Source organism: Chiloscyllium plagiosum, unplaced genomic scaffold (assembly GCF_037043375.1).
Source record: "Chiloscyllium plagiosum isolate Xiang-an unplaced genomic scaffold, Cpla_swu_hap1 HiC_scaffold_18, whole genome shotgun sequence".
Classification (NCBI taxonomy): domain Eukaryota; kingdom Metazoa; phylum Chordata; class Chondrichthyes; order Orectolobiformes; family Hemiscylliidae; genus Chiloscyllium; species Chiloscyllium plagiosum.
Genome location: NW_028270156.1, coordinates 54,601,709 through 54,617,175, shown reverse-complemented (window position 1 = coordinate 54,617,175; position 15,467 = coordinate 54,601,709). Strand labels below are relative to the sequence as shown.

Genomic DNA, 15,467 nt, shown 5'->3' with positions numbered 1-15,467 from the left:
CCTGTACAGCTGCAACATGACCTCCCAACTCATGTACTCAATACTGCGACCAATAAAGGAAAGCATACCAAACGCCTTCTTCATTATCCTATCTACCTGCGACTCCACTTTCAAGGAGCTATGAACCTGCCCTCCAAGGTCTCTTTGTTCAGCAACACTCCCTAGGACCTTACCATTAAGTACACAAGTCCTGCTAAGATTTGCTTTCCCAAAATGCAGAACTCGCACCTCTAAATTAAACTCCATCGGACATTTCTCAGCCCATTAGTCAATCTGATCAAGATCCCATTGTAATGAGGTAACCTTCTTCACTGTCCACTACACCTCCAATTTTGGTGTCATCTGCAACTAACTATACCTCTTATGCTCACATCCAAATCATTTATATAAATGATGAAAAGTAGTGGACCCAGCACCGATCCTTGTGGCACTCCACTGGTCACAGACTTTCCGTCTGAAAGACAACCTTCCACCACCATCCTCTGTCTTTGACTTTTCAGCCAGCTCTGTATCCAAATGGTGAGTACTCCCTGTATTCCATGAGATCTAAACTTACTCACCAGTCTTCCATGGGGAACCTTGTCGAAGGTCTTACTGAAGTCCACATAGATCACAGCTACCGCTCTGCCCTCATCAATCCTCTTCGTTACTTCTTTAATTGTGCCTGCAGTCTGAATGCCCATTTCCTAATTATGATTTTTTAAAATCATAAATTAGAAAGTGGGCATTATTAGTAATTATCACATTAATTGGGTTTTCACAGCTGAACTCAAGATCTACCATCATCTAGAAGATATGTGGTTATAGCACCAGTGCTTTTAGGTAGTGGGCTCCAGGATTTTGACCCAACAATAATTGTAGATACCATTCATCTCAACTGAAATAATGTCTGTTGAAGGCTTTCGTAAGAATTTGGCCTTTGGAGAAATAAATTGGTATACATTTCATGACAGTGCATGAACTTTCCATAACATGCCCTCCTCCGCTTCCACCAAGTGTTATAACTTTCAGTGACTCATGAACAAGGACACCCAAATTGCTTGTTAAGTTGAATCCTTCCCAGTCTCTCACCATTTAAGAAACATTGTTTTTCCCCGTGGAAAACCTCACGTTTTTCCAACTGGATTCAATCTGTCAAAATTTTGCCCATTTTTCCCATCCAAATCCTCCAAGTCATAGAGATGTACAGCAAGGAAACAGACCCTTCGGTCCAACTCGCCCATACCAACCAGATATCCCAACCCAATTTAGTCCCACTTGCCCATATTCTTCCAGACCCTTCCTATTCATATGCCTTTTAAATGTTGCAATTATATCAGCTTCCATCACTTCCTCTGGCATACACATACCACTCTCTGTGTGAAAAAGTTGCCCCTTAGGTCTCTTTTATATCTTTCCCCTCTCACCCTAAACCTATGCCCTCTAGTTCTGGACTGGCCCACCCCAGGGAAAAGACTTTGCCTATTTGTCCTATCCATGCCCCTTATGATTTTATAAAGCTCTACGATCACCCTTCAGCCTCGAGCGGTACAGGCAAGGACTGATTAGGGATATATGCCTATCTTGGAGAGGTTCTCCTCCTCTCTCTACAAAGATCTCAATGAGTCTCTATCTCATTGCAAAAGGTTGCAATGATTAGCTACCTTCTCCCCAGCCCCAGCCTCCCCTCCCATTTATCTCTCCACCCCGGAGGCTCCGAGCCTCATTCCTGATGAAGGGCTCCTGCCCGAAACTTCAATATTCCTAATCCTCGGATGCTGCCTGACCTGCTGTGCTTTTCCAGCGCTTCTCTAATCTTAACTGCTTGGAAAATCATGTCTCACGAACTTGATTGAGTTTTGTGAAGAAGTAACAAAGAGAATTGATGAGGGCAGAGCAGTAGATGTGATCTATATGGACTTCAGTAAGGCATTCGACAAGGTTCCTCCACAAGAACTTCTTCAAAAAACTCAATCAAGTTTGTGAGACATGATTTACCATGCACAAAGCCATGTTGACTATCCCTAATCAGTCCCTGCCTTTCCAAATAAGTGTAATTCTGTCCCTCAGGATTCCCTCCAACAACTTGCCCACCACTGACGACAGACTCACCGGTATCTATTTCCCTGGGTTGCCCTTACTACCTTAAGTAGTAGTACCACATTAGCCTACCTCCACTCTTCCAGCACCTCATAAATATCTCATCAAGTGGCCCAGCAATCACTTCCCTAGCTTCCTACCAAGTTCTCGGGTGCACTTAATCAGGTCCTGGGGATTTATCCACCTTTATGCATTTCAAGACATCCAGCACTACTTCCTCTGTAATACTGACATTTTTCAAGATGTTACCATCTATTTCCCAACATTCTATTCCTCTTGCAGCATTTTTGCATCTTTCCTACAATTCACACTTCCACTCTGGATAATCTCAAATCTTTACATTTTACCCCTACATCTGAACTTGATACAGATTGTCAACAGATAGGGCAAAAACACATATCTTACTAATATGTTACCATATCTTTAATCACAGCTTGTCAACCTGAAAAATGACCCATTAGATCTCCCACTTTGCATGCTGTCTGTTAACCAGTAAACCATTCTAAAGGTAGTATCCTACTTAGAACTGTAACAAATTATCTTATAATGGGAAGTATCACAATTTACACGAAATGTGTACTAGGCTGGATCAAAGGGCAGCACCTTTCAGGAAAAAGAAAATCGACAAAACCTTTTAATTTAAAAAAAATGGCAAAACACAAAGCCAGAAACTACCTTTTGGATTTAAGCATTATGCAGAAACAACATGATAAAGTTCTTCAAGGAATCACTCAGTACATGTATTAATTTAACATCATAGAGTCCGACAGCACAGAGTCAGGCCCTTCAGTCCATATTGGTCCATGCCAACTTGAAGATCATGTTAATGAAACTCAAATCGACTGTCAAGCCCCAGACCACCTGACGGAGGGGAAATTATGCAACACAAGAATATAGGATTAGCATTCAAAAGCTAAGGAAAATATCAATTCTCACTTTCCAGCATTCCCTACTTGAAAGTCTTACATGGGTGGAAAATCAAATCTAATCGACGTGAAACACAATTGTGTGACTGCCTACAGACATCCACAGTATAGATTCAATTCGCACCTGTTTAGAGATGTGCAATAACATATCTGAGTCTGGTTAGAAAATATCTAAGGTCATAAAGTATGGATGTCCACTTTAAACATAAAAGGGTTACGGGCATTCAGATTAATGCAGCATGCTGAACACATTCAAGAAAAAAAATTGTGATACATTGTGTGATTTAAGATCCTTCTGCCCTGTTCTTTGTACAATTAACTATTCAAACAGTGCACAGCTTTGAGCAAATAACGGAACTGCCGAAACAAAAATTTCGTGTTCAGATAATGAATATTAAAAAGGAACAATATTTTCAAGAAGTAACTTCATTTAGCTTTTATCTGGGGAGAATGTTCCCACAAGCTTCATGTACCAAAATTTTAATAGAAGTTATTAATAGACAAAGAGTTGTCACACCTTTTTATACAGCGAATGCTCATTTAATATTAACATCTTGCACCAATTATTAAGCCGCATAAGTACCAAGAAGAATCAACTATGCACTTCCTAACTGCTCCAAAGAGTGCTGCAGCATTTACCTGCTAACACACTACGTTGAATGTTGTGACTAGGCCTTAATTAAGGCCTGACCCTACCAGCCCGATCCCACCGCACTTCCTTCCCCAAAACCCAAACTTTTTTCACGCCGGGAGAAGTGAGCAGAAGAGGAATTGGCGATTCTTTCCCTGTCGAGAATATTTACCGGTAACGCAAGCGTTCACGGCCGTCGGTTTTTGCGCTGTCACTACATAGTTGTAAGACATGGTTGCAACCCGCGCAGTTCAACGACACCAGCTCAGCTCCCTCGCGCTCGCACCGTCTATCACGTGATCAAGAACGGCGCAACGGCAGCTACCTCACTTACAGCAGCCATCTTTGATCGAGGCAAATGTAGGCACCTGGTTCCGCAGATGGCAATCCAGTCGAGTGGTTCAGCATCTCTGCAGAAATTGCACTGTGAAAAGAAAAGACAAAACTAACAGAAGGTTAAAAAACAGAATCTGTATAGCTTGATATAAAAGGTAGGAAATGACCAATGAAAGAATAGTGCGGATCACCCAGTAGCAGAAAAGAGGTGGATGAACAAATATGTTAATAAATGATTATTAAAATAAATCATGAGACATTTTAACTATCTCCAAAAAAATTACGAGGGATACACGGAATAAAAACAGAAATTGTTGGAGAAGCTTCTGAAGCAGTTCTTTGGATTTTCTGAAGAAGGGTCACTGGACTTGAAACATTAACTATATTTTCTCCACTGGTACTGCAGATCTGTTTGTTCATCGATTTCAAGCTCTGCAGTTCTTTGTTTTAGTTTTGGGATAGAAGGGATGTGCCTTTTAGTTTTATGGAATATAATGGTTGAATTTAATGTTCTCACTCAAGACAAGTTTTGAGACAGTGGTATTTAATCAGTAAGGGGCCACATCTAAACAATAACAATCACAACAAATTTATGTAACAATATATATAATAAGCTTTAAGAAAAGGGATTAGTGTGAGAGAGAAAGAATTTGGCAAGCATAGTGTATTGACCCCCAAAACACTGATAATCCTTGATTCACATTACTGTCCCCGCCAACCCCCAGTGAACCCACAGGTACCTTCCCCTGCAACCAGAAAAGATGCAAAACCTGTTGGCACACCACCCCCCTCACCTCCATCCAGGGCCCCAAACAGTCCTTCTAAGTGAGACAGAGATTCACCTGCCTCTCCTCCAACCTAGTTTTCTATATCCAGTGCTCTCGATGTGGTCTTCTCTACATTGGGGAGACCAAACGTAAACTAAAGGAACGTTTCATCAAGCAGCTCAGCTGTGCCTGCAGGGGCTGACCTGACCTACCAGTCACCGCCCATTTTAATTCCCTTCCCACTCCCCTTCCATCGTGACCATCCTTGGCCTCCTCCATTGCCACAACGAATCAGACCGCAAATTGGAGGAACGACACATCTTCCTCCTGGGCAACTTACATTGAGTTCTCCAATTTCAAATAACCTCTCTTCCCATCATCCAACTCCCTTCCCAGGCCCTGTCCCTCCTTTCCATTCTTCTCATCGACTCTTCCTTCCAACCATCAACCGGATTCATTCCTCCCATCAACCAACCAGGTCGTACCCTCTGTCTGTGTTCACCTATACCCACCTCACCACCTGCCCCCCCAACCCCTTCATCTGCAGCTCCCCTTACGCCCACCCCCAGTCCTGAAGAAGGGTTATTCCCAAAATGTTGACTTCTCCACCTCCCAATGCTGCCTGGCTTGCTGTGTTCTTTCAGTCTTCTGTTTGTCTACCTTGGATTCCAACATCTGCAGTTTTTTTGTCTCCAAGTAAGCAGGCAGTGGCAAACATTTAAGGAGATAATTCATAACTTTAAGCAAAAATACATCCCAGTAAGGAGGAAAGATTTTGAGAGAGATTAAAAAAAACTATGATTCAAACCTTCCATACCCAGAATCCTTCTAAACCCTCTCCAGCTTGATAATATCCTTCCTATAACTGGGCGACCAGAACTGTACACAGTTTTCTGGAAAAGGCCTCACCAATGTCCTGCACAACCTCAATATGACTTCTCAACTCCTATACTCAAATGAGCAATGGAGGCAAGTGTGCCAAATGACTTTTTAACCACCCTACCTATATGTGATGCAAACTTCAAAGAATTATGTACCTGTATACCTGGGTCCCTCTGTTCTCCAACACTACCCAAGGCCCTACCATTAATTGTATAAGCCCCACCCTTGTTTGTGGTACTAAGATGCAAACCTCACATTTATCCAGATTGAACTCCATCTGCCATTTTTCAGCCCATTGACCTATTTGATTAAGATCCCTTTGCAATGAAAGAAAACCTTCTTCACTGTCTACCATGCCACCAATTTTGGTGTCTTCCACAAACTTACTAACCATGTCTCCTATATTCTCATCCAAATCATTTATATAAATGGCAAACAAAAGAGGATCCAGAACAGATCACTGTGGAAAACCGCTGGTGACAGGCCTCCAATCTGAAAAGCAACCCTCCATTATTACTGTCTCCTGCTTTTAAGCCGATTATGTGTCCAATTTGCAAGCTCACCATGAATCCCATGTGACCTAACTTTACTAATTAGTCTACCATGCCGTAGACCATACCATGTCTACCATTATCAAAGGCTTTACTAAAATCCAAATAAACAACGTTTACTGCTCTGCCATCATCAATCTTTTTGATAACTTACTCACACAAAACCATACTGACTAATCAATTTTTGCCTCTCTAAATGTCCAAAAATCCGATATTTTATAAATCACCTCCAACAACGTACCCACAACCAAAGTCAGACACAGAAGTCTTTAGTTCCCCAGTTTCTCCTTCCAGCCTTTCTTAAACAAAGTTACGGCATTAGCCAACCTCCAGTCATCAGGTACCTCACCCATAGTTACAGATGATGCAAATATTTCTGCAAGGGGTCTCATAATTTCCTCCCTTACTTTCCACAACATTCTGGGATACATTAGATCAGGTCCTGGAGATTTATCCACTTTATTTCTCTGCATTCTGTGCACTCCATTTTGTTTTTCAGTTGCAGAGGGTTCAGATGAGATTTACCAAGATGTTGTCGGCTATGGAAAATGTGAGTTATAAAGAAAAGCTAGATAGATTGAGACTTGTTTCACTGGAGCATAAGAGGTTGAGAGGCAACCTAAGGGAAGTTTATGAAATAATAAGAGGTATAAATAGAGTTAATGGTAGTTGTCTTTCCCTAGAGTGGGGGATTTCAAGACCAGGGAGCACATTTGTAAGGGGAGAGAAGGGAGATTCAAAAAAGACATGAGGCGCAAATATTTTTACACAGAGGGTGGTCCGCATGTGGAATGAACTTCCTCGGGAAGTTGTGGATGCAGGTGCAACTACAATGTTTAAAAGACATTTGGATAGATATGTGAATAGGAAAGGTTTGGAAACATATGGGCCAGGAGCAGGCTGATGGAATAAGTTTAATGTGGATGATGTTCGGCATGGACTGGTTAGACTGAAGGATCTGTTTCCATGCTGTATGACTCTATGACTCAGTAAGAAAGGAAAGTATTATGTTGAAAGAAAAGGCATATAAGGAGCCAAAAGGTAGTGATATCTCCGAAAACTAGCTAAATTCAATGTCCAGTAAAGGAGGACTAAAAAAATCAGACAGAAAACAAAATTAGCAATGAATATAAAAACTGACAATAACAGTGTCTTTAAATATATGACAATGAAGAGAGAGGTCAAAGTGAACAAACACCTTTTAGAAAATGAATCTTGGTAGATGGTTATGGAGCAAAAGAGTTTAACAGATACTTTGCATCAGTCTTTATGGTGGAAGATACTTAGAATATCCATTAATCCTAAGAATATAGAGCAGGAATTAAGTATCATGATCATCGCTATTTGACAAGATTACTTGCCCTGTTGGCTTGCATCTTAGGATCCTAAAAGAAAGTTTCTACACCAATCGTGAATGCATTGGTTATAATTTTCCAAAGGTCCTTGGATTCTAGAGAAATACTGGAGAATTGGAAAATTGCCAATGTGAAACCCCTATTCAAAAAGCAAGAGAGGCAATATCAGATAACTCTAGGCATTTGATACAGTACCTTATAAAAGGTTAGTCACATGAGCCCATTGTGTTGAAGGTGGTATCTTGGCATGAATAGTGAATTGGCTACTGGGCAGGAAACAGCAAGTGGGGATTAAAGGTTCTTCTTTGGTTGGCAACCTGTAACTGGTGGCTTTCCATAGTGATCAAAACTGGGACTGAAACTGTTACTATATGAATAACTTGGTCAAAGAAAGCGAATATAATGTCACCAAATTTGTAGATGGCACAACAGTAGGTGGAAAGGCAAGTTACAACAGGGGTACAAAGTTTATAGAGAGATAGTGATAGGTTAAGTAAGTGGGAAAAATGGAGTACAGTACAATATAAGAAAATTTGAAGTTCATTTTGGAAGGAGAACAAAAGAATAATGTTATTTAAATGAAGAAAAACTGCACAAAGCTACAACACAAAAGGGGCTTGGAGGTACTTGTGCACAAAAGACTGAAAGCTAACACATTGGTGCAGTAGGTAATCAAGAAGAATGTTGGTTCTTATTTAAATAGAGTTCAAATTGGGAAGTCTTACTGCAACTGGTGAGACCATATCTGAAGTACTGTGAGCAGTTTTGGTCTCTTATTTAAGAAAATATATTATTTCATTGGATGCAGTTCAGAAGAAGTTCACAAAGATGATTCCCAGTAAGAAAGGATTGTGTTGTGAGCAAAGGTGAAACAGATTGGGACTCCACTCACATGAAATTTATCAAAATGAACGGTAATTTCTTTGAAACATATTGGAGACTTAAGGGTAAATGAGGAGAGGATATTTCCCCTCATTGGAGACTCTAGGACGAGAGGGCATAGTCTCAGAATTAAGGGATGCTAATTTAAGACTTGTATGAGGAGGAATTCCTTCTTTCAGAGGGCTTTAAGATGTTGGAACTTCTTGCTATAGAGAGTTGTGCAGGCAGAATCCTTGTGTATATTTAAGGCTGAGAAAAGACAGAATCTTGATTGTTAAGAGAATTGAGGCTTACAGGAAAGGGCAGGAAACTGAATGTGAGGAATACCACGTCAGCCAGTGACCCTATTGAATGATGAGAAGGCTTGAGGGGCTAAATAGCCTCTTCCTTCGTCTTATAGTATTAGCAGACAGCTAATGTAGCTTTTGGCATTGTAAAAGTGAGATATAAGAAATCGAATCCAGGGAAATCCCTCAATATCCAGGGTTAATTAAGTGAACCTTCTCTAGACTTCCTCCAATGCCTGTAGATCGTGCCTTAGATAAGGGGACAAAACTGTTCACAGTATTCTACGTGTGGTCTAACTGCGCTTGTATAATTCTAGGAGGACTTCCCTATTTTTATATTCCATTCCTTTTGAATAAAGACAAACATTGCATTTGCCCATTACATGCTGAGCAGAATCTAATGAACACATCACTGGCATATCTGTATAGCTAGTTGAGGAAGAAACTCCCCAGATTGCTGGAACTCAGAGGACTGCAAGGCATTATTCAAAAAGGCATCTGCTAAGCCTCAGGCAGAATATATCACATGGTGTCAGCCATTAATAACTTCATGCCAATGCAAAGATAGACACAGAGCAGCTGACAGATTTGTCATTGACACTCAGTAAATGGAACAGAAGTTTGGAGAAACTTACCATCTTTATCAGTACTATGCTTGTTCTCAGATCCCTCATCATTAAGGGAGTCTTGGAAGCTACCTTTACTTAGCACCATACAATGTTAGAACATGTATGCATGCATCTGGCTGTCTCCGTGCAATCCTGGAAAGCTATGTTCAGCAGAGTGCTCAAAAACTTCTGTAAGTGTCCACAGACTTGCATCTCCATTGCTTTTGTTGGAGCTGGAGCTCCATATTAGCTCCCATAAGTTTTCTCTCAGAACACTCCAGAGGTGTCTATCCCTGCCATCGCCATCATGCCTGCAATTTCCAATTCTATAGAAGTTGCAGGCAAGAAGGACGAGCCTTCATCTGGGCAGGCTACTGTCTTGTGTCTGGGCCTTCCATCTACAAATGCCTGTGGGGTCTTCTACCCAAACTTTCAAGGCCAAGTGGCTTCACTACAGAGTAGGTTCTCTCTTTTGCAGCATACCCCAGGACTGGACTTAAACGTATGGGAGTATAAGAAAAAAATAATCTGAGGGCATATAGGTGGCACAAAAGAGACTTTGTAAGTAAATTCAATCCTCACCTATATGTTGGATTGTTTTTTCTTGTGGGACTGTAACTGTATTATGTCAGATGTAAGCAGCCTCTTCATTCATCCCAAGAAGAATAGAAGTTACATTCACAAGGTATTACCTATTTTTTAAAAGTATTCTAGGTAGCTATAGATTTCACATATCCTTCAACCCTTACATTCATGACTGTAGATAAGATTTTCTGCTTTGGTGAGGCAGTTAGTATTTGCAAAGTTCACAGAGGCACCTTGTACTAGGTCCTTGTTTTCACTCATGTTCTACACATATGACTATATTGTGCATTTGTGACTGCATAATTCTCTGGGGGCAAAAGTTCATCCATTGATGTGTTTTATAAGCAACTGCACATTCATTTCGGAATGAGCAATGTCCAGTACCCATTAACATCCAAACTGTGACTTGAAGGGCATTGTTCTGGTTTGAAGAATTGTTTGACTGCATAAATTTAGATATTGTTGTGAAACTGATTAAAGCATTGCATGCATATTTCACAGTATATTCCAGACATTGAAAGCTGAATTTTGATTGCTGGCTGAGAAGTCAGGATGCCTGTCAGACTGACAATGACCATGACCTGAAGTCGTGCTCTCAGATACCTGATCATTAAGGGAGTCTTGGAAGCTAACTTTACTTAGCACCATGCAATGTTAGAATGCTTATGAATGAATGCTAATCTTTCCCTAACACCCATCAGAACAAACAATGTTGTCATATTTTGAATGTGGAAGCAGTTGATGTTACAAAGCATTCAAACAGTTGAATGCTTTGTGGGCGGCACGGTGGTACAGTGGTTAGCACTGCTGCCTCACAGCGCTAGAGACCTGGGTTCAATTCCCGACTCAGGCGACTGACTGTGTGGAGTTTGCACACAGTCTGCGTGGGTTTCCTCCGGGTGCTCCGGTTTCCTCCCACAATCCAAAGATGTGCAGGTCAGGTGAATTGGCTATGCTAAATTGCCCGTAGCGTTAGGTAAGGGGTAAATGTAGGGGTATGGGTGGGTTGCGCTTTGGTGGGTCGGTGTGGACTTGTTGGGCCGAAGGGCCTGTTTCCACACTGTAAGTAATCTAGTCTAATCTAATCTAAATATTTAACAAACATTAACTTTTATTATAAAACAGGAATGGGCAAAAGGAAATTACAAAGAACCTGCATTTACTTTGGTAAGTAAACCTTGGTTCTTTGCCTCGACAACAATTAGTCACTCAATAGTGCATCCAATTCTTATCTTTGGAAAGTAGTCACAGCATGCCAGAATTATGCAACATAGTGTATCTGGATATTATGCCCCTCTAGCTCAGTCCAAGCATGGAATCTTATCTTGAGTGGCCTTGTCATCTCTTCCATAATGGCTCCATCCAGCAGGAAAATCAAGTCAACTGGTGCAAGAGATATATTGGTCTGATGTATCTTATGTATGCCAAAATGGAGGTCCAGTATAACCAGTAATTTCACTTCCAAGTATTCCACACTAGTCCCAAGTGGATTTGTGATATAAACCAGTCACATAATCATCAAGTGTTGTTGTCACCACAATAGCCATTGGATGCCACTCACTCCTTTAGAGCTCAAAACCTGCTCCAGCGTACCATACAGTTCCATTATGGGGTTCTCAAAATCCTCCATCTGCAGCTGCTTCAGTAATCTGGTGGAAATGACAGTGAGTCTTGGCCATCGAAACCTCCTCTGCATTCAATTACTTCATGCAGAGGTTGTGTCATTATATAGATGTACTATATCATGTATGTCGGTAGAGATGGGATGGTGGGGGGATGGATGACGGTGCAAGGTAGGAGTACATAGTACTGCCACAATAATAAATATCCAACTGTATACAATCAGACGATGTTTGTGTTACATACATCTGCATAAGATGTAATATCATTACATAGTGAAATGCCCTATTTTTCTTTTGAGACAATTAAAATTTGAAACCATGTTAGTTTCTTTTTTCAAAGATCCTTACAACTGCAAACACCAATTTCTGTGAACAAGCAAAATTTATTACAAGCTTTGGAGAAACCCTAAACACTCCTCACCCTGCTTGCGAGGAGTGTCCAGAGAAGCTCCCAAAATAAAAGAAACAGTCCTTCCTTTATACTAAATCTTTACACCTCAAGTTAGTAATGCTCACAAGACAACCCCCAGTCACTTCCTCACAGTTACATGCCACTCAAGACACAATGCAGTGACTACATCATCTCCAGAAACAATGTAATGCAAAACATCGCTTAATGGCCAGATCTGGTGTGAATATGTTTTTGTAACTATAGGGAGTAGTCAGAATTCCAATTGTAATGTTCTTATTGATTTCAGAATAGGGGATGAAAATATAAATTGTTGACTCCTACTATGTAAATTGCTCTGAATGGCCAGGAAATGGTCGTGTAAATGGCTTTGAATAATAGGAGATCATAATGTAAATTTTCTTACAATCTATCTGTAAGCCAGAGACATCCCACCCTAACCTCACAAAATCCAATTTCCTGCAGGTCTGCAGAACAAGTTAACTCTAATTTCACACCATGTACTTTGATGGAACAATGTTATGGAACAAGGGCTCAGTGATTAGTACTGCTGCCTCACAGCACCAGAGAGTGGGGTTCAATTCCAGACTCTGACAACTGTCTGTGTGGGTTTCCTCCCACAATCCAAAAGATGTGCAGGTTAGGTGAATTAGCTATGCTAAATTGCCCATAGCGTTCAGGGATGTGTAGGTTAGGTACATTAAGTCAGGGAATAAATATAGGGTAGGGGAATGGGTCTAAGTGAGTTACGCTTCTGAGAATCTGCATCGATGTGTTAGGCTAAAAGGGCCTGTTTCCACATTGGAGCAATTCTATTAAAAGACTTATCTAGAAGGTGGTAAATAAAACCAGCACAAGTAACAGTTGTAATCTCAGTGTGGTAGTATTGAAATATTGGATATTTGGAATCATAATTGTTTCAGAATTTGATGATAGGGGAGAAAACAGAATGTGATTGGTCTTGCCTTTTTATCCAATTACTTTGACGTACAGATGAGGATATGTTATTCAAGTGTTTTCATAGTGATTGTTCCATGCAGATCATTAACCTGCTGATAAGTTTAATTGTTCATGACAAGAGTCAAATTTACTTTTATTAATTTCTTGCAGAGCGATGCATGTAAAGTCTGTTCCACAATGCAAACTGTTGCCAGATTGATGGTCTGCCATCCTGTATACCACGCGTTTTAATTATAAACAAATAAAAAAAAAGTTTAAAGCTGCTGCCTTTTGTCCCCACCACCAATGATATGTTTGTCATCAAGTCCAACTAGTTTCACTGAATTTTTTTTGAAATAGGTATTGCATGGATTAATACAAGTGTCACATGTACAACAATCCAACAAAAGATGCCATCCATTCAAATCAGGTGATGATTTGCTATTATGAATAGGAATAGAGTATTAGGCTAAACAAAAGTTTAAAAATACCACACCGTAGAGGGATGATTCTCTTTCACTAAAGCATATCCTCATTTGTGACTATCATAAACTGTTTTGGGAAGAAAATTTGACACAAAAATTCAGATATCCAAAATGCAACCATTTGGAAGTGACAACTTCAAAGAATTTTGATTTACTTACCACAAGCCTAGGATTTCTTTTATATTTTAGCTTAAATATCATTAAACTTTAAGATGTACCCTTTCATGCAGGCTGAAAATGCAAATTGCCTAACTTTATCTTAATCTGTTGTTGATTAATTAGGATTACATTAGTAATTGTGACAATCAAAGCTTTAAAATGTTGATGTGGTTCTGTTCGCCGAGCTGGAACTTTGTTGCAAACGTTTCGTCCCCTTGCTAGGCGACATCAGTGCTTGGGAGCCTCCTGCCAAGCGCTTCTTTGATGTTTCCTCCGGTATTTATAGTGGTTCTGTCCCTGCCGCTTCCGGTTGTCAGTTTCAGCTGTCCGCTGTAGTGGTTGGTATATTGGGTCCAGGTCGATGTGTTTGTTGATGGAGTTTGTGGATGAATGCCATGCCTCTAGGAATTCCCTGGCTGTTCTCTGTCTGGCTTGCCCTATGATAGTAGTGTTGTCCCAGTCGAATTCATGTTGCTTGTTGTCTGCATGTGTGGCTACTAAGGATAGCTGGTCGTGTCGTTTCGTGGCTAGTTGATGTTCATGTATGCGGATAGTTAGCGGTCTTCCTGTTTGTCCTATATAGTGTTTTGTGCAGTCACAAAACGACACGACCAGCTATCCTTAGTAGCCACACACGCAGACAACAAGCAACATGAATTCGACTGGGACAACACTACTATCATAGGGCAAGCCAGACAGAGAACAGCCAGGGAATTCCTAGAGGCATGGCAATCATCCACAAACTCCATCAACAAACACATCGACCTGGACCCAATATACCAACCACTACAGCGGACAGCTGAAACTGACAACCGGAAGCGGCAGGGACAGACCACTATAAACACCGGAGGAAACATCAAAGAAGCGCTTCGTAGGAGGCTCCCAAGCACTGATGTCGCCTAGCCAGGGGACGAAACGTTTGCAACAAAAACTTCCAGCTCGGCGAACAGAACCACAACAACGAGCACCCGAGCTACAAATCTTCGCACAAACTTTGAGCTTTAAAATGTAGTTGACAGTGACTTACTGGTTTGCTTTGTAACATCTACCAAGATCCACATTGTCACATGCAACTGCATCAACAGCACAAAGAAAATATTTACATGAGTGCATATATTAAACAGTGAAATTCTGACATGTTTGTGGTCATTTGTTTCAGCAAACAATGGTAAACAAGTTTGACATGATCCCTAGTTATATTCAATTTTAGTACACTTCACAACATACCTGTTCTGTATTCCTGGTGGTTTAGGTGAGAAAATTTAAATATTAAAGAGATGTAAGAGATACGCATCTGGTGAAGTTGAAACGATTGATAGAGTCAGTTTAGGACAGGGATTACAAAACCTCTTGCTATTTTACTAATAGTGTCTCAGCATTTACAACCAAAGCTGAAATCCTGCACCTCAGATTTGACATAATTTGTGCCTACTTTAAACTATGATTGCAATGTTTTCAGTTGAAAAGCTTTAAGTTACTTAACTTTGTGCTAGTGAAGTTTATATTCAAGCTTATATTTATTAAAGACTTAGCACAGAAATGTATTTAGAGGAACAAATCAAGTCTTCCACTTCCTTGCACAAATGGTTACCTCTTTCCACCAAATTCAAAGTTTTCCTACTTCCAAATCTTTATCTTCTGTTGGAAGACAGCTACATTCTTTCACTCAATAGCATGAACAGTAATGTGACAACAAAATACCCCACAGAGCGTTAAACAGAATTTGTTTTTGAAAAAAAAGTGCAACTCCAAAAGAAAAATACAGGTAGTTATATAAAAAAAACCACGATCAAACAAACATTCTCTAGGAAAAGCAAATGCTTCACTTATGTTCATAGTTGGAGTTTATGCATAGTCAGATCAGCAACGAGGGGTTTAGAGATGAAGTAAAATAATTTGAAGACTTGATAAGTATGCATGCAGTAACAGGAAGAAACTTGAATGCAGTGGAGGCCAAGGAAAGC

General features: G+C 40.4%; 1 protein-coding gene across 1 annotated transcript in view; it reads right to left on the bottom strand.

Moving 5' to 3' along the window:
• Positions 1–3,872, bottom strand: part of ddb1 (damage-specific DNA binding protein 1) — a 90,380-nt gene extending 86,508 nt beyond the window's left edge. Inside the window, exon 1 of the mRNA XM_043706085.2 lies at positions 3,809–3,872. Coding sequence (XP_043562020.1) covers positions 3,809–3,869 — 61 coding nt within the window. The 5' untranslated portion in view covers positions 3,870–3,872. The remainder of the gene's footprint in view (positions 1–3,808) is intronic.
• Between the last annotated feature and the right edge of the window lie 11,595 nt (positions 3,873–15,467).